We start from the raw sequence: 27716 nt of genomic DNA on the forward strand, positions 1-27716 counted from the left end.
ACCAGGGTTTTTATTACTGAGAACATCTGGAAGCCCCCCACCAGATGTTGTGGAGGGCTAGATTGAAAGATTAAAGGAATTCAATTCAATTCAATTTATTAGATTTGTATGCCGCCCCTCTCTGTAGACTCGGGGCAGCTCACAACAATAACACAATATATAGCAAATCTAATAATTAAAAGGAAGGAGGAAGGGAGGGAGGGAGGCGTTCTGTTGGGACAGGTCAACAATCAGAATAAAAAACCCACACAGGCTCAGAAGATGATTATATCAAAAGTATATTGATTAAAACACTTTCAGGCAAAAAATAGTTAAATTCTAAATTAGTTCATTCTGGAAGACTGTCCCTTATACAGTGACAAGGCGTGGCCAATTGTTCCTAAGAGCTAAAGTCGTTTGTAGAAAACAGTAGTAAGTAGTTTTACTCTACAGTTCAAACAAAATGCATTCTGTCTCAATCTTCTCTTTACAGGAATTTTACTTTAGCTATATTCAGTAAAGCTTACTTAGAAGTAGATACTAAACCAATCCAGGTTACAAATAGATACTAAACCAATCCAGGTTTCTAGCAGACACTAAACCAATCCAGGTTTCTCCGGATCACTACCACAGCTCCACTCAGTATTTGAATGACGCTCAAACTGCTTCAACCATCCAACTAACCACCACCACCATCAACAGCAGACAATCATGGTAAAGTTGATTTGCATCTTATAATGTTCTGGCCCAATCAGGTTGCAGTTTACACCCTATGAAACTCAGCATTAACATGCTTACATTCTTTCTTTACCTTATATGGTAACATAATGAAATATCACCTAGGATTGCTAATCCTGATACCAGCAGCATATTATGGGGTAAATAATCCTGGCTCTCAGAAGGCCAGGCACCCCAAACACCAGCGAGCCCTACCTGTTGGATGCAGAACTTCCGCACGGTGTAGTCAACTAGGACTGTGACGTCTTCCACGGAGACTCGGATATTCCCGTACGTCCAGCAACCTTGATCTGGCCAATACTGAGCACATTTACACTGAGGAGAGACCATACAATAGACCGAGATGTAAGGCAGAAGGAAAAGAGGAGACGATTTAGCCATGATCTCTAGGTTAAAGGCCTTTCCAAATTTGGCCGTGGCGTGGCTTGATGGGTAATAGCCTGAGTCCCTCCAGGGAGCGGAATGCCAGGAGAAAAAGAGACCACTCAGCGATCAGGCAATGCAAATTTGGTTGAGGGTGGACAATACATCGAAATAAAAGTGACATTCCCTCTCTCCTAGACCAAATATCTGGCAAGCACCAAAGAGTTTGGCTGTCACCCATTGTTAAAAATGCCAGGATTGCACTAAAGTAGTGATTGTGGCTATTGTATAGACACAAAGGGGGCATAAAAATTTCCCTATAGACACCCTTACTAAAAGGAAAGCTGAACTGGGGACATAAAAATAAATGTTTTGTTTAATTATGTATTATTTATATCCACCTTTTTATTTTATTTTTTTTACAAACAACTCAAGGCAGTGAACATATCAAATACTTCTTCCTTCTCCTAGTTTCCTTCACAGTAACTCGCTGAGAGTGAAGGAATGGCTCAAAATCACCCAGCTGACTGGCATGCCTAAGGTGGGACTAGAATTCACAGTCTCCTGGTGATTGGCCCAAAGTCACCCAGCTGTCTTTTATACCTAAGGCAGGACTAGAACTCCCAGTCTCCTGGTGATGGGCCCAAAGTCACCCAGCTGTCTTTTATATCTAAGGCAGGACTAGAACTCCCAGTCTCCTGGTGACTGGCCCAAAGTCACCTAGCCAGCTTTTGTGGCTAAGGCAAGACTAGAACTCCCAATTTCCTGGTGATGGGCCCAAAGTCACCTAGCTGTCTTTTATATCTAAGGCAGGGCTAGAACTCCCATCTCCTGGTGATTGGCCCAAAGTCACCTAGCCAGCTTTTGTGGCTAAGGCAGGACTAGAACTCCCAATTTCCTGGTGATGGGCCCAAAGTCACCTAGCTGTCTTTTATATCTAAGGCAGGACTAGAACTCCCATCTCCTGGTGATTAGCCCAAAGTCACCTAGCCAGCTTTTGTGGCTAAGGCAGGACTAGAACTCCCAATCTCCTGGTGATGGGCCCAAAGTCACCCAGCTGTCTTTTATATCTAAGGCAGGACTAGAACTCCCATCTCCTGGTGACTGGCCCAAATTCATCTAGACAGCTTTTGTGCTTAAGATGAGACTAGAACTCACCTCCTGATGGTTGGGCCAAAGTCACCCAGCTAGCTTTCATGCCTAAGGCGGGACTAGAACTCCCATCTCCTGGTGATTGCCCAAAGTCACCTAGCTGGCTTTCCTAACCAAGAACCTTACCTCTTTCCTCTCCTTCAGATTGGTCACCATGACAATGGTGGCTGTGTTTTGCTCCCAAATCATTCTCCAGAAGTCGTTCACCGTTTCTTCCTTGGGCCCTGCCGAAAAACCAGAGAAAAAACGGTTGTCAGGGAAGAAACGAGATGAATTTACAAGATAAACAGAATTTTATAAAATTTGGGGACAATGATACAGTTGGTTAGAATGCAAAAACTAAGTAAAACGAATCCCAGCGACCGATTAGGTCCCACAGAGTGGGCCTTCTCCGGGTCCCGTCGACTAAACAATGTCGTTTGGTGGGTCCCAGGGGAAGAGCCTTCTTTGTGGCGGCCCCGACCATCTGGAACCAGCTCCCCCCGAGATTAGAACTGCCCCCACCCTCCTTGCCTTTCGTAAACTCCTTAAAACCCACCTCTGCCATCAGGCATGGGGGAACTGAGATAACGTCCCCAGGCCTATATTGTTTATGTGTGGTGTGTTGTGTGCATGTTTTTTTAAATTATGGGTTTTTAGTTTTAATTATTAGATTTGTATTGTACATTGTTTTTCTATTACTGTTGTGAGCCGCCCTGAGTCTACAGAGAGGGGCGGCATACAAATTTCATAAATAAATAAATAAATTGAGAAACACAAAATACAAAATAGGAGGCGACAGGTAGATCGATTCTAATAGACAATTAAAGATGAGGAAATAAGTAACACAGCAAAATTAAAGAAATATTTTGAGATAGGTAAGTTAAGAAATCAACAGTAACAAGTAACATACGTAGGTCGCCCAGAAAGTAATGCACCACATTTTTTTTCTCAGGCTACAGTAATGGTACGAATGTGAAACTTTAGATATGCATTATTTGAATTGTCAGGAATGCGTGTGTAAATTTTGTGTTTCTTCAGACACACAGCGTAACTGCAGCAGTGTTTCGAAATGGCGCCTGTAAGTGATGTACGTTACAAGCGGCGTGTCGTCATTGAATTTCTCGCTGCGGGGGAAAGAAACTGTTGGGAACATTCACAAACGTTTGTGTGCAGTTTATGGGGAATCTGCGGTCGACAGAAGTACGGTTAGTCGCTGGGCACAGAGGGGGAGGCCATTAGAAGTACAGAAATGGCTTCGGGACCAAAACAAGGAGTGGTACCGACAGGGCATAGAAGCCCTTGTGTCTCGCTGGAGGAAGGCCATAGAAAGGGATGGAGATTACGTGATAAAATAGGGAGTGTAGAAGAAACATCATTCTTTATTGTGTGTAAGTTTCATTGTGTTCAATAAAGGTGATAGATAGATAAAGGTAGGTAGGTAGGAAGGAAGATAGATAGGTAGATAGATAAAGGTAGGTAGATAGATAGATAGGTGATATAGATAAAGGTAGGTAGGTAGGAAGATAGATAGGTAGATAGATAAAGGTAGGTAGATAGATAGATAGGTGATAGATAAAGGTAGGTAGGTAGGTAGGTAAGTAGGTAGATAGATAGATAGATAGATAGATAGATAAAGGTAGGTAGGTAGGTAGGTAGGTAGGTAGGTAGGTAGGTAGGTAGATAGATAGATAGATAGATAGATAGATAGATAGATAGATAGATAGATAGATAGATTGATTTACCTTGTGCAGCAATGAACCTATTCTTCTCCTGATAACCCTGCAAGAAAAGAAGAAAGACAGGAATGGATAAACAAAAAGCAAAGGTTTAATTTCTGGTGTTGTTCAAAGACCAAAAATTTTAGCAACTTCTCCCACAGGTTAATTGTTTACTTTGCAAATATTGCCACTGCATGCAAACTATCTTGTAGCCAGGAAAAATAAAGATTTATCTGTGGACGATCTGGATCTACAGGTTAGGTTAGATGAAGATGACAACGAGAATCGACAGCTACTTTTCATCTTTTCTAAAATACCTGAAATCTCCCAGAATGCAGGCAGTTCTCAGCTTACAACCAGAATGGAACCCAACATTTCCACTGCTTAGGGACACATTGGCCGTGTGAATTTTGACCCGTTTTAAGACCCCTTTTGTTGCCACCACTGTTAAATCCCTGCAGGTGTTAAGTTAGTAACCTAATTATTAAGTGAATCTGGGTTCGCCGTTGCCGTTGCTTGTCAGAAAAACGTGATTATGTGACCCTGGGGACTGTCATAAATCAATGAGTTGCCAAGTCTCTGATTTTGATCGTGCGACCACAGGAGATGCTGCAACGGTCGTTAAGTATGAGAAATGGTCATAAGTCAGATTTCCCCCCCCAGTGCCGTCGTGATATGAACGGTCACTAAATGAGATGTTGTAGAAACATAGAAGACTGACCGCAGAAAAAGACCTCATGGTCCATCTAGTCTGCCCTTATACTATTTCCTGTATTTTATCTTAGGATGGATCTATGTTTATCCCAGGCATGTTTAAATTCAGTTACTGTGGATTTACCAACCACGTCTGCTGGAAGTTTGTTCCAAGGATCTACTACTCTTTCAGTCAAATAATATTTTCTCACGTTGCTTTTGATGTTTCCCCCAACTAACTTCAGATTGTGTCCCCTTGTTCTTGTGTTCACTTTCCTATTAAAAACACTTCCCTCCTGGACCTTATTTAACCCTTTAACATATTTAAATGTTTTGATCATGTCCCCCTTTTCCCTTCTGTCCTCCAGACTGTACAGATGGAGTTCATTAAGTCTTTCCTGATACGTTTTATGCTTAAGACTTTCCACCATTCTTGTAGCCCGTCTTTGGACCCATTCAATTTTGTCATGACTTTGAACGGTCTAAATGAGATGTTGTAAGTCGAGGACCAGCTGAACCTTGGTAATGTTCCTAGCCTTTAGCAGATACTTACGTTAATGAAGGAGGCGTTGATATAATCAGAGTCTGGAACCCCTTCGATGGGTGTCAGGTGAAGCCTGGAATGGTCATCTGGAGGAGAGAAGACGGCCATGAACGGAAAAAGCATCAGGACAATGGAGGCACTTCGGTGAAAGTCAAAGTGAATCTCCAAGAAAGTCCACCTTCAGAAAGTCTCGTTTTCAGTGCAGAGAAAAACTAGAGAAGTCACCGCTCATTATAAACCGAGGTGGGATGCTACCGGTTCGGACCCGTTTGCCTGAACTGGTAGTAAAAAATGCTACAGATTTGGGCAAACCGGTGTATCTGATGATCAGCTGTGCCGCGCAATCTAGATTAGCTAGAAAGCAGGAGTTCATCCCATCCCATCCCTCCCCTCCCCTATTCTATTCTATTCTAAGAGCCGGGGTGGCGCAGCAGGAAGAGTGCTGTACTGCAGGCCACTGAAGCTGACTGTAGATCTGTAGGTGAGCGGTTCAAATCTCAACACCGGCTCAAGGTTGACTCAGCCTTCCATCCTTCCGAGGTGGGTAAAATGAGGACCCAGATTGTGGGGGCAATAGGCTGGCTCTGTTAAAAAGTGCTATTGAGTCTAAGGAGAGGGGCGGCATAAAAATCGAATAGATAGATAGATAGATAGATAGATAGATAGATAGATAGATAGATAGATAGATAGATAGATAGATAGATATCAATAAATATTCTATTCTCTCTAATCATCAATCCATCCATTCATATCTATCGTTCTATCTCTCTGTCTAATCGTCTGTCTGTCCATCCATCTCTACCTATCCATCCACCCACCCACAATGTCTAGAAAGCAATGGGTGGAAACGGTGGAATACCAATACATACAAGGCAAAATGTTGACGTATCTGTTCTTCTCCTTGTTTTCCTCTTTAGAGGCGGCTTCGCAGGTGGCTTGGATTGGGCAAGCTGGAAGCGCCTGGAAGGACAGAGCAAATTGAAATAACTTGGCTATTACATCTCTGCTGACCACAAGAAACATTTAACCCAATCTTCATTAAACTAATCTTCAAAAGAAAAAAAAACTAAGAAAGTCCAGTCGAGTCCAAGAGAAGATTAAAAGGACAAGAACAATCAGTGTTACAAAATATGGGATAAAGTTTATGACTGGCTAAAAAGAATGCCCAACAAAAAACTTAACAATATAATTTAATGGTTAAGTAATAAAATAAATGTGCATATATTTATTGGATTTCTACGCCGCCCCTCTCTGAAGACTTGGGGCGGCTTACAATAAATAGAAACAGTAAATTACAATAAAATTAATCCAATTAAATTAAAATTACATAGCTATCTAAAATTAAAGATTAAAAATCAATCACACACATTTGTACAGCAATCATACAACCATTCTTTGGTCAGGGGCTAAAATCTAATCGGCCAAAGCTTGAAATGTTGAAAAAATCCAAGAACTATGCAAAAACTTCACCAAAGTAGTAAGAAAATATGGAGATACATCCATTCAATCATATATATTATGATTGTATAGCATATGGTAAATATTATTAGAATTTTAAATATAAAGAATTAGAGATAACATAGATAAGGTATATTATAAATGTGAGAAACATAGAAGACTGACGGCAGAAAAAGACCTCATGGTCCATCTAGTCTGCCCTTATACTATTTCCTGTATTTTATCTTACAATGGATCTATGTTTATCCCAGGCATGTTTAAATTCAGTTCCTGTGGATTTATCTACCACGTCTGCTGGAAGTTTGTTCCAAGGATCTACTACTCTTTCAGTAAAATAATATTTTCTCACGTTGCTTCGGATCTTTCCCCCAACTAACCTCAGATTGGGTCCCCTTGTTCTTGTGTTCACTTTCCTATTAAAAACACTTCCCTCCTGAACCTTATTTAACCCTTTGACATATTTAAATGTTTCGATCATGTCCCCCCTTTTCCTTCTGTCCTCCAGACTATACAGATGGAGTTCATTAAGTCTTTCCTGATACGTTTTATGCTTAAGACCTTCCACCATTCTTGTAGCCCGTCTTTGGACCCGTTCAATTTTGTCAATATCTTTTTGTAGGTGAGGTCTCCAGAACTGGACACAGTCTTCCAAATGGTGTCTCACCAGCGCTCTATATAGCGGGATCACAATCTCCCTCTTCCTGCTTGTTATATCTCTAGCTATGCAGCCAAGCATCCTACTTGCTTTCCCTACCGCCCGACCACACTGCTCACCCATTTTGAGACTGCCAGACTGTTATTGCAAGGTTGTAAATAATTAAGTATCTCTACGTATATTCAACTCCAAAAATCAACTTCTGACAAGAAAGGGACTGTATAGAACCCCTGTATATGTTTTGTGTTTGTAATTTTTATTATCTTATCTTAACAAAATCCAATTAAAGAAAGAAAACAAAGAAAGTCCAGTCCCAAAAAAGCAGCTTGACCCGAATGACTGAGAATCTCTGCAGACTAATAACCAACCGGCCACATTTATATTGATTTATATTATTTTATTATTTTGATATCGCTTCTGCGGCAGCAGCCAAATTCACGGTAAACTCTGCTTCCAAAGGCATGGATAGAAAAACCTAGGGGAATGACATTGTATTGCCAAAAAAACCCAGGATGGATGGCAAGTTATGCATGGTTTTAAATAAGTTATAAATTTATAAATAAAATTTTGTGGGAGACTGTGATTTCTAATCCTGCCAAAGGCACGAAAGCCATCTGGCATGAAAGCCAGTTGGGTGATTTTGGGCCAATGAACAGGAGAAGGTGAGTTCTAGTCCCGCCTTCGGCATGAAAGCCAGCTGGCTGACCAATCATCAATTCAACCATGTGATTGATTCTATTATTCTTGCAGTGAAGGAAGGATTTTGGTGAAGGGAGGATGTTGGAGCTAACTTGCTCCACAAGGGGGCAGCAAAGCTTCCCGGTGGCCAACATTCAACTTTAGGATGAGAGCTTGAAAAACACAGGTAATCTTGGTGAGGGGTAGGCAAAGTTGGCTCTTCTATGACATGTGGACTTCAACTCCCAGAATTCCTGAGCTAGCATAACTGGCTCAGGAATTCTAGGAGTTGAAGTCCGCAAGTCATAGAAGAGCCAACTTTGCCTACCCCTGGTCTGGGTGGACTTCAAATCCCAGAATTTAACCTTCAGTTCAGGAAGTTGAAGTCCACCCATCTACAAGCTGCTGTTTTTGAGAAACTATATATGTACTTATGGCCACAATTGAGGGAGGGAGGGTGGGAGGGAGGAGGGAAAGAAGGAAGGAATGAAGGAAGGAAGATGGGAGGAAGGAGGGAGGGAAGAAAGAAGGAAAAGAAATACAGAAGGAAGGAAGTAAAAGAGAAATAGAAGAAAGAAAGAAAGACAGGAGGAAGGAAGGGAGGGAGGAAAGAAGGAAAAGAAATAAAAATAGAAGGAAGGAAGAAAGGAAAAGAAAGAGAAAGAGAAAGAAAGACAGGAGGAAGGGAGGAAAATGGAGGGATTGAAGGAGGGAGAAAGGAAAGAAGGAAGGAAGGAAAAAGAAAGGAAGGAAAGAAGAAAAGGAGGGAAGGAAAGGAGGGGAGGAAGGAAGGAAAAGAAAGAGAAAGAAAGAAATCAACCAACCAACCAACCAACCTACCTACCTACCTACCTATCTATCTATCTATGTAGAAGAAGATCTAACTGGCATAAACTTAATTTCCATCACGATATACTTTTTTTTTCCCTTTTGAAATACAAAACCCTCGCCATTTCAAAACACAGAAAGAATGACCGAGGGGGCTTGGGGGGGAGAGATGTAAAGCGAGGTCAAAGGTCAGCCAAGTACCCACACTGAATTCCTCGCGGAAGAGCTTGTTGTCGTCCGCCATGCGCCGGTTAATGTCCTCCTCCAGTTTATCCACAGGCAGCGGCGGGTATTTCCGGTTGGTGCTGGGAGATCTAGCCAGGAGCGGCATGCTCTGTGGTTCTGCAGGACGGAGAGATGGGGGGCAAAGTGGTTTGGTTGAGGAGGTCGATGTCCCTCCCCATTGAGTAAAGCAAGCTGGTAAAGGGAACGTAAAGGCCTTTGTAGCATCTACAACAGAAGCAGCGACGGGTAAAACGCAGAAAATCCTTTACAAAAAGCCAGTTTGGTCCAGTGGGTTAAGGCGCCAGGATAGAAAGCGGGAGTTGGTGAATTCTAGTCTTGCCTTAGGCATGAAAGGGTGACTTGGGGCCAATCACCAGCCAAACGGGTGATTTTGGTTCAATCACCAGGAGACAGTAAAATCTACTCCTGCCTTAGACATGAAAGCCACCTGGGTGACTTTCTACCAGTCACCAGGAGACGGTGAATTCTAGTTCTGCCTTAGACCTAAAAGCCAGTTGGGTGACTTAGGGCCAATCAACCAGGAGATGGTGAGTTCTAGTCTTGTTTAGGCATGAAAGACGGTTGGTGATTTTGGGCCAATCACCAGGAGACAGTGAATTCTAGTTCTGCCTTAGGCATGAAAGCCAGTTGGGTGACTTAGGGTCAATCAACCAGGAGACGGTGAGTTCTAGTCTTGCTTAGGCATGAAAGACAGCTGGGTGATTTTGGGCCAATCACCAGGAGACAGTGAATTCTAGTTCTGCCTTAGGCCCAAAAGCCAGCTGGGTGACTTAGGGCCAATGAACCAGGAGACGGTGAGTTCTAGTCTTGCTTTAGCATGAAAGAAGGTTGATGATTTTGGGCCAATCACCAGGAGACAGTGAGTTCTAATTCTACCTTAGGCATGAAAGCCAGCTGGGTGACTTAGGGCCAATCAACCAGGAGATGGTGAGTTCTAGTCTTGCTTAGGCTTGAAAGACAGCTGTGCGACTTTGGGCCAATCACCAGGAGACAGTGAATTCTAGTTCTGCCTTAGGCCCAAAAGCCAGCTGGGTGACTTAGGGCCAATGAACCAGGAGACGGTGAGTTCTAGTCTTGCTTTAGCATGAAAGAAGGTTGATGATTTTGGGCCAATCACCAGGAGACAGTAAATTCTAGTTCTGCCTTAGGCCAGTTGGGTGACTTAGGGTCAACCAACCAGGAGACGGTGAGTTCTAGTCTTGCTTAGGCATGAAAGACAGCTGGGCGACTTTGAGCCAATCACCAGGAGACAGTGAATTCTAGTTCTGTCTTAGGCCCAAAAGCCAGTTGGGTGACTTAGGGCCAATCAACCAGGAGATGGTGAGTTCTAGTCTTGTTTAGGCATGAAAGACGGCTGGGTGATTTTGGGCCAATCACCAGGAGACAGTGAATTCTAGTTCTCCCTTAGGCATGAAAGCCAGTTGGGTGACTTAGGGTCAATCAACCAGGAGACGGTGAGTTCTAGTCTTGCTTAGGCATGAAAGACGGCTGGGCGACTTTCTAACAATCACCAGGAGATAATGAATTCTAGTCCTGCTTTAGGCCTAAAAGCCAGTTGTGTGACTTTGGACCAATCACCAGGAGACAGTAAATTCTAATCCCACCTTGGCCATGAAAGTCATCTTTGACTTTAGTCCATTCTTTCTCAGCCCAACCCATCTCACAGGTGGGGAATTTGGGAGGTGTGTTGGATATGCTTGACTTCTTCAGTTATTTGTAAAACCAATGAAGGTGGGATATAAATAAATAAATTTGTTCAATACAGATACCTATTCTTCCGATATTCATTCATTCGGGATGGGTAGCCGAGCAGAATATTAGAATATCATTTTGGGAAAGATCAAATTTAGCTAAAAGTGAGATTTAGGACTCTGAGTTCCCGACACTGGAGGAGAGATAGCAAGACTCACCAACGTCATCGGTCCGGCCATTGGACAAATGAAAGGAGTTGGAGTGGCTCCCGGCCTGTTTGTGTTTTTTGAACCTATGAAGCAAAAACATAATAATAATAATAATAGTAATAATAATCGGGAAATCAGCAAAGCTCATCTCAAAGGGTTTAATTTTCTGCAGGAAAATAATTTTAAAAACATGCACACAACACACCCGGAGAGGGGCGGCATACAAATCTAATAAATAATAATAATAATAATAATAATAATAATAATAATAATAATAATTATTATTATTATTATTATTATTATTATTATTATTATTATTATTATAATAAACAATATAGGCCTGGGGAAGTTATTTCAGTTTCCGCATGCCTGACGGTTTAAGGAGTTTACAAAAGGCAAGGAGGGTGGGGGCAATTCTAATCTCAGGGGGTCGGGGCCGCCATAGAGAAGGCTCTTCCCCTGGGACCCGCCAGACAACATTGTTTAGTCGACGGGACCCGGAGAAGGCCAACTCTGTGGGATCTAATCGGTTGCTGGGATTCGTGCGGCAGAAGGCGGCCCCGGAGTATGTATGTATGTACTGTAGTATGTATGTATGTATGTAGTATGTATGTATGTATGTATGTATGTATGTATGTATGTGTATATATATATATATATATATATACATACATATACATATATATATACATATATACATATATACATATATACATATATACATACATACATACATACATACATACATACATATATATATATATATATATATATGTAGATTGTTCTGAGTTCGGGTTTTGCCCTGTGTAATGTTTTGCATGTCTATGCGACGTTTCGGTGAAATCACATTCACCATCTTCAGGCTGGAGTTCCAATCTTTGTGTTGTTGTAAATGGAATATTCCATTTACAACAACACAAAGATTGGAACTCCAGCCTGAAGATGGTGAATGTGATTTCACTGAAACGTCGCATAGACATGCAAAACATTACACAGGGCAAAACCCGAACTCAGAACAATCTACATACATATACCCGTGAAAATTTACGAAAACAAATTATATATATATATATATATATATATATATATATATATATATATATATATTGAAAACATAAAACCTAAACTAACAGCAATAAAACCATAACAACCCCAAAATCAACCAACTTAATGTGAATTTCATATTTACATTTCTGTCTCTACGATATCCCTTTTTCCTTTAAAGTTTGGATCTTTTTTCATTTTTTCTCCAACTACTGTATATAGTTTTCCCCCATACGGTATAATACACAGAAACAAAATCTCGCCCACATGCAGCAAACCAGTAGCAGCAAACCCCGCCTGCTATTTACTCTTTACTTTTTCTCCGCTTCTGTGGCTCTTTTAAGGCGTAACGCTTTTCAAAAATGTCGTAAAATTATCGGACGTGGAGAAAGCGATATGCGACAGCTACGGTTGGATTCTGCACGCATTCATGTCAGCCGCACGAGGAAACGCATGGCGTTGAGAACAAGCCCACATCAAAAAGAACGGTTCCAACGGGACAGGGAGAAAATAAAATTATACGCCTAAAACAAGGCAACTTTCTGAATATTTATAAGAGCCAGACTCAATAATTTCCTTATAAGCTGCTCTTCAAAGCAAGGCCCGCTCGGTGGAGCGTGACCTCGCATAATTGCGGGTTATCAAAATGCAACGACTGGCGTACCCTGGTTTTAAATATTCACGAACACATGAATTTGCACCACTATGAAATGGCACAGTTTCCAGCTCCAATAGTTATTCTTAAAAAAAAAAAAATGGCAGGGCAGTGATGGGCTCCTACAGGTACGGTCAGGTACATAGAACCGGTAGAAAAATTTTGATTTTTTCCCCCTTTTTTTTCCCTTCTGGGTTTTGAGTATGTTTTCCCTATCACAGTAAATGAGGTTGAATGTGTATAATTTTAGAATAGCTGTGTGTGTGTGTGTGTGCGTACATACACATACTATATAGCAGGTAATATATACTGCTCAAAATAAATAAAGGGAGCCCTCCAAGAACACAACCTAGAGCTGAATGAATGAAATATTCTCATTGAATACCTTGTTCTGTACAAAGTTGAATGTGCACAACAGCAGGTGGAATTGACTGTCAGTGTTGGGATGTTGGGATATATGTTTATCCCAGGCATGATTAAATTCAGTTACTGTGGATTGACCAACCATGTCTGCTGGGAGTTTGTTCCAAGCATCTACTACTCTTTTCAGTAAAATAATATTTTCTCACGTTACTTTAATTTTACACGTTAATTTTATCCATCTCTTTTTGTAGGTGAGGTCTCCAGAACTGGACACAGTATTATTCCAAGTGTGGTCTCACCAGCGCTCTATACCAGTGTTTTTCAACCAGTGTGCCGCGGAACATGGTCAGGTGTGCCGCGAGAGGGGAGAGAGAAATAGAGAGTGAGAGAGAGAAAGCAAGAGAGGAAAAGCAAGCAAGAGAGAGAGGGGGAGAGAGAAAGAGAAAGAAAGAAAGCAAGAGACAGAGAGAAAGAGAAAGAAAGCAAGAGAGAAAGAGAGAAAGAGAAAGAAAGCTAGAGAGAGAGAGAGAAAGAAAGAAAGAAAGAAAGAAAAAAAGAGAGAGAAAGAGTGAGTGAAAGAAAGAAAGAAAGAAAGAGAGAGAGAAGGAGAGGAAGGGAAGGAGAAATCAGAGAAAAAAGGGTAGAAAAAAAGAGAAGTGAGAAAATGACTGAGGCAGAGAATGAAAGGAAAAAGAAACAAAAGAGAGAAGTGACTCTTGATTTAAAGCATATGAGAAAAAAAACCCAGCCCTCACCTGTTTTGGGAAATGGTTCAAGAGTGTGTTATACACACACACACAAGGGGTGATAATATGTATAATATGTACTGTCTTAGAGTGTCATTTTGGTTGGTGGTGTGCCCCAGGATTTTGCAAATGTAAAAAATGTGCCGCGGCTCAAAAAAGTTTGAAAATCACTGCTCTACACAGCGGGATCGCAATCTCCCTCTTCCTGCTTGTGATACCCCTAGCTATGCAGCCAAGCATCCTACTTGCTTTCCCTACCGCCTACCGGGTAACTGAGTGTTTACTGGCCAAATGCCCTTCCTGTCCCCAATACGGAGTCACATTCAGCGGAGGTATATTCAACATGGCCAGATCGCTCGGAACAGCTGCCATCAAGCATCTACCCTCTTTTGCCTGTCCCCGGTTCCTTGGGAAGGACGCCAGAGGTGGCGAAGGATGCCGAATCCAGCCTAAGCATCTGCCTAATAACCCATCCTTTTCTCCAGGTGTAATTTCCACTTCGCTTGGGAAACCTTTTCACCCCGCCACGCTAGTTCTTAACGCCACCAAACATCAACATCTCTGCTCTTCCCACGTTTTTGGGAAGGGACTCCAGAGGTAGATGCAAATACCAAATCCATTCTGAACATCTGGCTGGCTGCGACGAACCGTAGTATTATTATTATTATTATTATTATTATTATTATTATTATTATTATTAATTAAATTTGTATGCCGCCCCTCTCCGCAGACTCGGGGCGGCTCACAGCAACAGAAATTGCTGTTATACAATACAAATTCAATAATTAAGAAGCTAAAAACCCATAATTTAAAAAAACATGCACACAACATACCATACATAAACAGTATAGGCCTAGGGAAGTTATCTCAGTTCCCCCATGCGTGACGACAGAGGTGGGTTTTAAGGAGTTTACGAAAGGCAAGGAGGGTGGGGGAAGTTCTAATCTCAGGGGGGAGCTGGCTCCAGAAGGTCGGGGCCGCCACAGAGAAGGCTCTTCCCCTGGGACCCGCCCAAACAAGCCTTTACTTGTCTGTGATTCCTTAGAGTCTGGTTTCGGTGGGGTTTTTTTTTTTTTTTAATGCAAAGAAATGTAGTCTTATCCTCGCGCTCTCTCGTCTCTCCCACATTTTTCGGCTCCCAAAATAAGGTTGAAGTCACCGGGGACAAAGGTCCCTGGCCATTTTGCAGATGTGTGACGGGAGGGGAGGAGGAGATTTGAAAATAGCTTGCGAAGGACACCAGAATCCAGGAATTAAAAAAAAGGTTCCCCCCCTCGAACCAGGAAACGAATTCAAGGGATGGTTTGCTGTCATCTAAAATTATCCATGCACCAAAAGCTGGATTTAAAAAAAACAAAAAAAAAACTGGCAACAGAACGAAACCACCCATTGACAGGAAGGGTGGATACCTTTTTTTCTCTCTCTCTGTGTGTATGTGTGTGTAAAACCGGTGTGGGCAGGTTCGATTCGAGGCCTCGTTTGTTTGAGAAACGAAACTACCGCAGAGGGACAGTTTTCTCACCGTTAAAGAGAGCATCTGCACCAAGACAAATTCCTTGTGTGTCCAATCACACTTGGCCAATAAAATTCTATTCTATTCTACTCTACTCTACTCTACTCTACTCTATTCTATTCTAAAGGTGACTGGTGCTATTGCAGTGTTATCTTGCCAATGTTTAGACTCTAGAATAGGGGTCACCAAACCTAGCAACTTTAAGACTTGTGAATTCTGGGAGTTTAATAATAATAATAATAATAATAATAATAATAATAATAATAATAATAATAATAATAATAGTAGTAGTAATAATGAAGCATAACACACCAGACATTGGAAAGTATGGATCATCGACATCGCAATCCCAGGGGACAGCAGAATTGAGGAGAAGCAGCTAGAGAAATTAGTGAAATACGAAGATCTAAAAATCGAGCTGCAACGACTCTGGCATAAGCCCATGAAAGTGGTCCCAGTGGTAGTATGACCGTAAACCAACTAAAAGTAGTTCTCGACTTTTGGGAATAATTGATCTCACAATTACAGCCATAAATAGACAGTCCTCGACTAATAGTAGTAATAATAATAATAATAATAATAATAATAATAATAATAATAATAATATTAAAAACTCTGTAAAGAAACAGATGAAACAATCGATCACATACTCAGCTGCTGCAAAAAGATCGCACAGACAGACTACAAGCATAGACATGATTCTGTGGCACAAATGATCCACTGGAACTTGTGCCGGAACTACCATTTCCCAGTGGCAAAGAACTGGTGGGATCATAAGCCCGAAAAAGTGGTCGAAAATGAGCAAGCAAAACTACTGTGGGACTTCCGACTTCAGACTGACCGAATTCTGAAGCATAACACACCAGACATTGTGATTGTGGAGAAAAAGAAAGTATGGATCATCGACATCGCAATCCCAGGAGACAGCAGAATTGAGGAGAAGCAGCTAGAGAGATTAGTGAAATACGAAGACCTAAAAATCGAGCTGCAACGACTCTGGCATAAGCCCGTGAAAGTGGTCCCAGTGGTAGTATGACCGTAAACCAACTAAAAGTAGTTCTCGACTTTTGGGAATAATTGATCTCACAATTACAGCCATAAATAGACAGTCCTCGACTAATAGTAGTAATAATAATAATAATAATAATAATAATAATAATAATAATAATAATATTAAAAACTCTGTAAAGAAACAGATGAAACAATCGATCACATACTCAGCTGCTGCAAAAAGATCGCACAGACAGACTACAAGCATAGACATGATTCTGTGGCACAAATGATCCACTGGAACTTGTGCCGGAACTACCATTTCCCAGTGGCAAAGAACTGGTGGGATCATAAGCCCGAAAAAGTGGTCGAAAATGAGCAAGCAAAACTACTGTGGGACTTCCGACTTCAGACTGACCGAATTCTGAAGCATAACACACCAGACATTGTGATTGTGGAGAAAAAGAAAGTATGGATCATCGACATCGCAATCCCAGGAGACAGCAGAATTGAGGAGAAGCAGCTAGAGAAATTAGTGAAATACGAAGATCTAAAAATCGAGCTGCAACGACTCTGGCATAAGCCTGTGAAAGTGGCCCCAGTGGTACTTGGCACGCTGGGCGCAGGGCCAAAGGATCTCAGCGGACATTTGAAAACCATCGGAATTGACAAAATCTCCATCTGTCAATTGCAAAAGGCCGCTTTACTGGGATCGGCACACATAATTCGCCACTACATCACGCAGTCCTAGGAGCTTGGGAAGCGCCCGACTGGTGATGAAATACGAAATCCAGCATAGTGATCTTGTTTGCTGTGTTGTATTGTCATAATAATAATAATAATAATAATAACAACAACAACAACAACAACAACAACAACAACAACAACAATAATTTATTAGATTTGTATGCCACCCCTCTCCGAGGACTCATAGCGGCTCACAACAATAAAACATCATATAGAAATCCAATGTTAAATCAGTCTTTTAAAAACCCCTATTAAAAACAGTCATACAGCCCAAACACACCATAAAATCAAAGGCAGCTAAGGATATATCAATTCCTCCCTGCCTGGCGACATAGATGAATTTTCAAAAGTTTGCAAAAGGCAAGGAGGGTGGGGGCAGTCCTAATCTCTGGGGGGAGCTGATTCCAGAGGGCCGGGGCCGCCACAGAGAAGGCTCTTCCCCTGGGTCCCGCCAAACAACAACAACAACATCATCATCATCATCATCATCATAATTCTATAGTAGGTCTATAGAATTTAAGTCCGCAAGTCTTAAAAGTTGCCAAGTCTGAAGACCTCTTGTTTTAGATTAGATTGTTGTGTAACCTTTCAATCGTCCCCCGCAGCCCTAGGAGGAAATGGCGCTAGTGCAATGATAAGGCAAAGGCGAAGAGGAGAAGATCACTCACCTTAACATGTAGAGGACAATAATAATAAATACTATGACAAGCAAGGAGGAGAGGGCCACCATTACAGCGATGATGGGGGTTTCATCTGCAAAGAAGAGAGAGAAAAGGCCGCATTAACAGAGGGGTGGAATCAAGATCCTATGAAGTATTCATACCACTTTATGGAAAAATGGAAACATAGAAGATTGACGGCAGAAAAAGACCTCGCGGTCCATCTAGTCTACTCTCATATTATTTCCTGTATTTTATCTTAGGACGGATCTATGTTTATCCCAGGCATGTTTAAATTCTAGATAGATAGATTATGCCGGGATGTTGCAACTGTCATAAATAAATGCCAAGTTCTTTTCAGGTGGGGAGAGGGAGTAGAATGTCTAAACTCCCAGTGCGCAGGCTGGATGAGTCACGTGCTGGCCATGCCCATACCCAGTTTAGCAAAGGGGCAGCATCAGAGCGTATTAATATAACGCAACTGGCAATTGGAACAGAGTTCTTTTCAGGTGGGGAGGGGGAGTAGAATGCCTAGACACCCAGCGTGCAGGCCGGATGAGTCACTTGCTGGCCACGCCCACATCAGAACGTCTAACTCCTTAGCGTCAGAGGGTGTTCACATAATATAATACTGTATAAAAAATACTGATGGTTAAAAAGATCTGATGGTCATTTCGGAAAAATAATTTCTTAGTGAGCATCTAGAAGCCAAAAGGAACATATGGGCTAAGCTTCAATTTTGTTTTACAGTTCTGGAGATTTCGTGATGTGTGAGTGGTATTTGGCTGATAGATAGATAGATAGACAGACAGACAGACAGACAGACAGACAGACAGATTAGGTATGTATGTATGTATGTATGTATGTATGTAGGTAGGTAGGTAGATAGATAGATAGATAGATAGATAGATAGATAGATAGATAGATAGATAGATAGATAGATAGATAGATAGATAGATAGATAGATAGATAGATAGATTATCCCAGGCATGTTTAAATTCATTTACTATGGATTTACCAACCACGTGTGCTGGAAGTTTTTTCCAAGCATCTACTACTCTTTCAATAAAATATTTTGTCACGTTGCTTCTGATCTTTCCCCCAACCCACCTCAGATTGTGCCCCCTTGTTCTTATGTTCACTTTCCTATTAAAAACACTTCCCTCCTGAACCTTATTTAACCCTTTAACGTGTTTAAATGTAAATTTTAAATGTTATTCTTTAACATATTTAAATTTTCCATCATCAAAAAGCCCTTCAAATGTTGAGCTGCGTTTCCAGAGTTTTGGTGTTTTGACCCATTTTACTCTCTGAATAAATTCAGGGAAATACGGGGAATTGTTCCAAGTTTGAAACTGGGATCCCCCTCTCGGTGTCCGGTTCCTGTGTGTGCGTCCTCTCCTTGGTTTTGCCGTGGGAGAGTTAAGAGCTGGGAGCCTCGATCAGCTAGGGCTCGGAAGATGGCGGCCCCTGTGGAGCGAGTGAACTTGACAGCCAGGCAGACCAAGACGCCGAGCAGCTGTGCGGTGGGTGCGCTCGGCGCTGGAGGAGACCTGGCGGACGGAGGACCGACCATTGCGATAGGAGAGAGGAGATTGAAAGGAGACCAAGGGAGGAGGACTGGTAGATCAAGGTCTGATGGTGGGAGAGTTTTACAGACATGGATGCCCCCCTCCCTAGTCTGGGGGGGAGGGAGAGAGATGCTGAATGATCCTTGACTTTTGAATAACCTCTGCCCCTGAGAACTTGGCACTTTGAGAAAATTGGCACTTTTGAGGAACTTGGCACTTTGAAAAACTTGGCACTTTGAAAAACTTGACATTTTGGGAAACTTGGCACTTTGAGAACTTAGCACTTTTATTAGTTGCTGCTGACCGTATTTCCTAATCGAATTGAATTATTCATTATTACCTATGTTTGTATTTTTATTGTTATTTTTAGTTAGTTTTAATAGTGTTTTTAATATTAATATCGTTCTTAATTGCTATTTTTATACTGCTATCAATTTAATTGCTTTTTTAACATAATTGGGGTTTTATATAATGGGTGACTGGGGTACATATACGTGTGGGTATGAATGGAATGATTGGTATGATTGGGGGGGTCGGGGTGGGTGGGGATATGGTATGGATGAGTTGATTGACAGTAGTGCGAATGACAGATTTGGCCCACCTGACGCCCGGGAGACAGGGGAGGGAGGGACACCGATCTCTGGGGTGGCAGAGGGTCGGAATATTTCAGTGTTGCTGGGGAGAGGCAGATATGGCGGGGGCCACGGAGTTAGCCGTTCCAGGGGAACGAGGGACCGTTGCTTAATAACGGTCCCTTGTTCCAACTCTGTGAGCCCAATCCTGGGTACTGGTGATGAGTGTAACTCTGGCCCTGGACTCAGGTTGCTGCTGCTTAATGCCAGGTCGGTGGTAAATAAAGCTCTCCTCATCCGGGATTTGATCCTGGATGAGGAGGCCGACCTGGCATGTATCACTGAAACCTGGCTGGGCCCAGAGGGAGGTGTTCCTCTCTCTGAAATTTGCCCAGCTGGGTTTCAGATATGGCATCAACCTCGACCCCAGGGAAGGGGGGGAGGAGTGGCTATTATAGCCAGGGAGAGCCTTTGCCTACGTGGACTCATTGCTCCGGAAATTGCGGGTTGCGAGTCACTCTTTATGAGGTTGGACTTAGGGGTTCAGGTGGGCTTATTTCTCACGTACCTGCCTCCCAGCTGCGTGTCAAAAGCCCTGCCTGTGCTACTCGAGGAGGTAGCCGGGTTGGCGGTGGAGTTCCCCAGACTTATTGTCTTGGGGGACTTCAACCTGCCGTCACTCGGCGAAACCTTGGGGTTGGCACAGGAGTTCATGGCCACCATGACAGCCATGGACCTGACTCAAGTAGTACGGGGTCCGACTCATGAGGGGGGGCACGCACCTGACATGGTATTCCTTTCCGAGCAATTGAGCAATGGTCTGAGACTAAGGGGCTTAGAAGCAGTGCCTTTGTCATGGTCAGACCATTTTCTACTAAGGCTTGACTTCCTGGCTCCAATCCTTCCCCGCAGGGAGGCGGAACCAATGAAGATGTTCCGCCCCAGACGCCTAATGGATCCAGAGGGTTTCCAGACGGCGCTTGGGGTTATTCCAGAGGCACTCATCCACAGTTCGGTGGAGTCTCTTGCGGAGGCCTGGAATACGGCTGCTGCGGAGGCTCTCGACCGGATTGCGCCTTTGCGACCTCTCCGTGGCGCTAGACCCCGTAGAGCCCCATGGTTCAACGAGGAGCTCCGGGAGTTGAAACGCCAAAAGAGACGTCTAGAGAAGCGATGGAGGAAGAGTAGGTCTGAATCTGATCGAACACTTGTAAGAGCTTTTATTAAGACTTACAAAGTGGCGCTCAAGGCGGCAAGATGCGCGTACCATGCCGCCTTGATTGCATCAGCGGAATCCCGCCCGGCCGCTCTGTTTAGGGTGACCCGCTCCCTTCTTAACCAGGGGGGAGTTGGGGAGCCCTTGCAGAGTAGTGCCGAGGAGTTTAACACGTTTTTCGCTGATAAAGTCGCTCAGATCCGGGCCGACCTCGACTCCAATTGTAAAACAGAGTCGACTGACAACGAGTCAGTCGAGGTGACTGGGGCACGTACTTGTCCACCTGTCTGGGAAGAGTTTGATCTGGTGACACCTGATGAAGTGGACAAGGCCATTGGAGCTGTGAGTTCTGCCACCTGTTTACTGGATCCGTGTCCCTCCTGGTTGGTCTCGGCCAGCAGGGAGGTGACACGGAGCTGGGCCCAGGAGATTACCAACGCTTCCTTGGGGAGGGGAGTTTTTCCATCACTCTATAAAGAAGCGCTTGTGCGCCCCCTCCTCAAGAAGCCTTCCCTGGACCCAGCAGTACTCAACAACTATCGTCCAGTCTCCAACCTTCCCTTCATGGGGAAGGTTGTCGAGAAGGTGGTGGCACTCCAGCTCCAGCGGTCCTTGGAAGAAGCCGATTATCTAGGTCCCCAGCAGTCGGGCTTCAGGCCCGGTTACAGCACAGAAACCGCTTTGGTCGCGTTGATGGATGATCTCTGGCGGGCCCGGGACAGGGGTTTATCCTCTGTCCTGGTGCTCCTCGATCTCTCAGCGGCTTTCGATACCATCGACCATGGTATCCTTCTGCACCGGTTGGAGGGGTTGGGGGTGGGAGGCACTGTGCTTCAGTGGTTCTCCTCCTACCTCTCTGGCCGGTCGCAGTCGGTGTTAGTGGGGGGTCAGAGGTCGACTCCGAGGTCTCTCCCTTGTGGGGTGCCTCAGGGGTCGGTCCTCTCCCTCTTGCTATTTAACATCTACATGAAACCGCTGGGTGAGATCATCCAAGGACATGGGGTGAGGTATCATCAATATGCCGATGATACCCAGCTTTACATCTCCACCCCATGCCCAGTCAACGAAGCGGTGGAAGTGATGTGCCGGTGCCTGGAGGCTGTTGGGGCCTGGATGGGTGTCAACAGACTCAAGCTCAACCCGGATAAGACGGAGTGGCTGTGGGTTTTGCCTCCCAAGGACAATCCCATCTGTCCGTCCATTACCCTGGGGGGGGGAATCATTGACCCCCTCAGAGAGGGTCCGCAACTTGGGCGTCCTCCTCGATCCACAGCTCACATTAGAGAACCACCTTTCAGCTGTGGCGAGGGGGGCGTTTGCCCAGGTTCGCCTGGTGCACCAGTTGCGGCCCTATCTGGACCGGGACTCATTACTCACAGTCACTCATGCCCTCATCACCTCGAGGTTCGACTACTGTAATGCTCTCTACATGGGGCTACCTTTGAAAAGTGTTCGGAAACTTCAGATCGTGCAGAATGCAGCTGCGAGAGCAGTCATGGGCTTACCCAGGTATGCCCATGTTTCTCCATCACTCCGCAGTCTGCATTGGCTGCCGATCAGTTTCCGGTCACAATTCAAAGTGTTGGTTATGACCTTTAAAGCCCTTCATGGCACTGGACCAGAATATCTCCGAGACCGCCTTCTGCCGCACGAATCCCAGCGACCGATTCAGTCCCACAGAGTGGGCCTCCTCCGGGTCCCGTCAACTAAACAATGCCGGTTGGCGGGCCCCAGGGGGAGAGCCTTCTCTGTGGCGGCACCGGCCCTCTGGAACCAACTCCCCCCGGAGATCAGAACTGCCCCTACTCTTCCTGCCTTCCGTAAACTCCTCAAAACCCACCTTTGCCGTCAGGCATGGGGAAACTAAACATCTCCCCTGGGCACGTTGAAGTTATATATGGTATGCCTGTATGTGTGTATGTTAGTATAGGGGATTTTCTTAAACTCATAATATTTTAATTAATTGGATTGTATTGGATTGTTTTTCACTTGTTGTGAGCCGCCCCGAGTCTTCGGAGAGGGGCGGCATACAAATCCAAATAATAAAAAATAAATAAATAAATAAATTAAAACAAAACAAAAAACAAAACCCCCCAGAACATTTAGATTCAAGGCCAGACGATATTTATACTGCTGACAATAAAATTGTTCCCAGCATGGCTTGGAGCAGCTGAGATCAGGCTTTTTCTCTGTGTGTGTGTGTGGTTTGGTTTGGTGTTTTTGCACAAAACCTTCTTCCCCAATTAGAAAGAAAAAGGGTGGTGGGGGTGGCGGAAGGCAAAGCATAAATGATTCTTTTGCAATCCTGGAGCCCTTACAAAGGGCTCGGTTGGAAGTATGCAACAGGTTTGCAAATGAACTGTGGGCTGGCTTGGAAAGCTGTGAGGGGGTTTGGACCTTGCCCTGTGACCTCTGTAGTAAGAAGGGAGGGAAGGGGAGAGGAGGGGAGGGGAAGAACACCGAAGCAGGCAAGAAACCAACCAACCAGGGGAGAGCAATCATGGGCTTCCCTAGGTATGTCCATGTCACACCAACACTCCGCAGTCTGCATTGGCTGCCGATCAATTTCCGTTCACAATTCAAAGTGTTGGTTACGACCTATAAAGCCCGTCATGGCATCGGACCAGAATATCTCTGGGACCGCCTTCTGCCGCATGAATCCCAGTGACCAGCTAGGTCCCATAGAGTGGGTCTTCTCTGGGTCCCATCGACTAAACAATATCATTTGGCAGGTCCTTGGGAAGAGCCTTCTCTGTGGTGGCCCCGGCCCTCTGGAACCAGCTCCCCCCTGAGATTAGAACTGCCCCCACCCTCCTTGCCTTTTGTAAACTCCTTAAAACCCACCTCTGCCGCCAGGCATGGGGGGACTGAGATAACTTTCCCAGGCCTATATTGCTTATGTATGGTATGTTGTGTGCATGTTTTTTAAATTATGGGTTTTTAGTTTTAATTATTAGATTTGTATTGTACATCATTTTTCTATTACTGTTTAATAGATAGATAGATAGATAGATAGATAGATAGATAGATAGATAGATAGATAGATAGATAGATAGATAGATAGATAGATAGAAAGATAGATAGATAGATAGATAGATAGATAGATAGAAAGATAGATAGAAAGATAGATAGATAGATAGATAGATAGATAGATAGATAGATAGATAGATAGATAGATAGATAGGATAGATAGGATAGATAGATAGATAGGATAGATAGATAGATAGATAGATAGATAGATAGATAGATAGATAGATAGATAGATAGATAGATAGATAGATAGAATAAACCAGTTGGAAACCCCTGCTTTCTGCTCCCTGACCCAGGGGTTAAAGTTTTTAACTGGGAAAGAAGAGAAACGAAAAATAAAAGGGAAAAACTGGACTAGGGAACAAAGGGCAGTAGTGGCTAAACAAGGTTAAATAAGGTTAAACTAAGGTTCAGGAGGGAAGTGTTTTTAATAGGAAAGTAAACACAAGAACAAGGGGGCACAATCTGAAGTTAGTTGCAGGAAAGATCAGAACCAACGTGAGAAAATATTATTCGACTGAAAGAGCAGTAGATACTTGGAACAAACTTCCGGCAGACGTGGTTGGTCAATCCACAGGAACTGAATGTAAACATGCCTGGGATAAACATAGATCCATCCTAAGATTATAATACAGGAAATAGTATAAGGGCAGACTAGATGGACCAGGAGATCTTTTTCTGCCCTCAATCGTCTATGGTTGAAACTCAAGATGACAGAATTTGATCAAGGAGGTAGCATTGAATTAATAACATATATACCTAAAATAAAGAGTTAACAATATAGATATGATGTTAAAACAATAAGAAGTTTAAAAGCGATGTTGACAATCCAAAGAAGGGTGGGAAAATGCTATTGGTCTGTTAAATGTAATATGTATTAGAATTATTATTATTATTAAATTATTATTTTATTATTATTATTATTATTATTATTTATTAGATTTGTATGCCGCCCCTCTCCGGAGACTCGGGGCGGCTCACAACAATAATAAAACAACATATAACAAATCTAATAATTAAAAGTCACTAATTAACGGTGACATGGGATAAACATCCATCCACCCTTTTTAAAATTTGAAAATAGTTTTTATTTAAATTCTTTAAAAACATAACAAAATATAAACAAACATGCATTTACAAAATACAAAAAGAAAAAGAAGAAGAAAAAACATCCATCCATCCTAAGGTAAAATACAGGAAATAATAGTGTAAGGGCAGGCTAGATGGACCAGGAGGTCTTTTTCTGCTGACAATCTTCTATCTGTCTATCTGTCTGTCTATCTTTATCTATCTATCTATCTATCTATCTATCTATCTATCTATCTATCTATCTATCTATCTATCTATCTATCCATCCATCTATCATCTATCTATCTATCAATCATCTATCTATCTATCTATCTATCTATCATCTATCTTTCCATCTATCTTTCCATCTATCTTTCCATCTATCTTTCCATCTATCTATCTATCTATCTATCTATCTATCTATCCATCTATCCATCAATCTATCTATCATCTATCTATCTATCAATCATCTATCTATCTATCTATCTATCATCTATCTTTCCATCTATCTTTCCATCTATCTTTCCATCTATCTTTCCATCTATCTATCTATCTATCTATCTATCTATCTATCTATCTATCTATCTATCTATCTATCTATCTATCTATCTATCTATCCATCTATCCATCTATCCATCAATCTATCTATCTACCTCTATCTACAGTATCTCTATCTATCTATCTATCTATCTATCTATCTATCCATCCATCTATCTATTTATCATCTATCTATCTATCAATCATCTATCTTTCCATCTATCTTTCCATCTATTTATTTATCTATCTATCTATCTATCTATCTATCTATCTATCTATCTATCTATCTATCTATCTGTTTCTAAAACCAATCAGGGAAGGGTTTAGAAGGAGGAAGAGGAAGTAAAAAGGAAGGAGGGAAGGAAAGGATGAGAAGGAGGTAGGAAGGGGGAGAGAAGGAGTAAGAAATAAAGAGGAGGTAGAGAAAAGGGAAGGTGTAGAAAATAAAGAAACAGACCGATCAATAACAGCAAGGCAAGGTGTTAAAATAGACGGTCGAATTCTGATTGTTTGGAAAATATGTGTATTATTGACACATTCTTAAGGTATATGTATTGATATATATATATGGAAATTGCGGAAAATAATAATATATATATGAGCTTACCTCGCCGAGGATCTGACTCAGCTGAATAAATTCAAAAAGAAATAGAAAAAGTTAGAATAAATTCCTACCTAAAATGCTTAGCTAATCAAACCAGGATTAATTTAATTTAATTTGATTTGATTTAAGTGATTTATATGCTGCCCAAAAAGCAGCAATTTGCTAATTCAGCTTTTCTCTTATTTGTAGAGGTGTGACGTAATGCTTAAATGCAAAAGGGGTAATTGATAATTTAAGTGCAGCAAGAAAAATTGTAAAAATTGGGAAAATTTCATTTTAACGGATGTCTCGCTTAACAAAAATTTTGGCTTGATGGTCGTCGTAAGAGTGGCCTGTATTCAACCCTTCCTTTTTTGCAAATTTTTTTTTTGAGCTTACTTGAAAAGCAGCAAACTAGATGTTAACGTGTCCATCAATTCAATTTCTTCTTTTTAAGGGTCAGGCTCTCCTTGAAATTAAAATACGGGGCACTGTTTTTAGATGTCTTTCCTGGCTGATCCTCTTGCCCAGATTTACACTGCCTTTTTGTTGTTGTTGTTGCAAGGGCAACATAATCCGTTGTGTTAACCGCCTGCAGTAACTCTTAAGATCTTTTTCCTAGTAAGCCGCCACCGCTATCTCAAAACCGCAGTAGATACGAAATTAAAACTTCTCGCCCTCCCAGGTTAAATGGAACGGGATTATCTGCTGTAAAATATTGTCTGGAAGTTCTTTTAAAACCCCTTGGGGTTTTTCTCCAGCCTAAATAGTTGCTGCCGGAACTCGGCAAATCGGTTACTTATCTAACTGGAGCACATTTATCTGCTAAAAAAAAAATACAGCAATCTCAGTAGTTGGAATATCTTCCATTGGTTTTACACAAAGGGAATTTAATATGTATATACCGTGATACCTCGTCTTACAAACGCCTCGTCATACAAACTTTTCGAGATACAAACCTGGGGTTTAAGATTTTTTTGCCTCTTCTTACAAACTATTTTCACCTTACAAACCCACCGCCGCCGCTGGGATGCCCCGCCTCCGGACTTCCGTTGCCAGCAAAGCACCCGTTTTTGCGCTTCTGGGATTCCCCCTGAGGCTCCCCTCCATGGGAAACCCCACCTCCGGACTTCCGGGTTTTTGTGATGCTGCAGGGGAATCCCAGCAGGGGAATCCAGCAGCGCAAAAACGGGTGCTTTGCTGGCAACAGAAGTCCAGAGGTGGGGTTTCCCATGGAGGGGAGCCTCAGGGGAATCTCAGCAGCGCAAAAACAGGCGCTTCGGCTGGCAAAAGGGGTGAATTTTGGGCGTGCACGCATTAATCGCTTTTCCATTGATTCCTATGGGAAACATTGTTTCATCTTACACACTTTTCACCTTAAGAACCTCGTCCTGGAACCAATTAAGTTTGTAAGACAAGGTATCACTGTAATCTTTAATATAATATACTGAAGAAGAAAGGGCCCCAAGGTCAAAAGATATAATACA

The 27716-nt window shown here is 42.6% G+C and overlaps 1 protein-coding gene across 2 annotated transcripts in view; it reads right to left on the reverse strand.

Annotated features, from left to right (window-relative positions):
• The window catches only part of PTPRA (protein tyrosine phosphatase receptor type A), a 93305-nt gene that overhangs the window by 10982 nt on the left and 54607 nt on the right, over window positions 1-27716 (reverse strand). Inside the window, exons 6-14 of one of the 2 annotated variants that reach the window (XM_070756869.1) lie at window positions 26254-26274; window positions 17662-17746; window positions 10945-11018; window positions 8994-9130; window positions 6039-6129; window positions 5179-5255; window positions 3957-3993; window positions 2359-2456; window positions 913-1032 (exon numbers count right to left, since the gene is read on the reverse strand). In XM_070756869.1, coding sequence (XP_070612970.1) covers window positions 913-1032; window positions 2359-2456; window positions 3957-3993; window positions 5179-5255; window positions 6039-6129; window positions 8994-9130; window positions 10945-11018; window positions 17662-17746; window positions 26254-26274 — 740 coding nt within the window. The remainder of the gene's footprint in view (window positions 1-912; window positions 1033-2358; window positions 2457-3956; window positions 3994-5178; window positions 5256-6038; window positions 6130-8993; window positions 9131-10944; window positions 11019-17661; window positions 17747-26253; window positions 26275-27716) is intronic. The other variant, XM_070756870.1, reaches the window with a different exon arrangement.

This window comes from Erythrolamprus reginae, chromosome 7 (assembly GCF_031021105.1).
Source record: "Erythrolamprus reginae isolate rEryReg1 chromosome 7, rEryReg1.hap1, whole genome shotgun sequence".
NCBI lineage: Eukaryota > Metazoa > Chordata > Lepidosauria > Squamata > Dipsadidae > Erythrolamprus > Erythrolamprus reginae.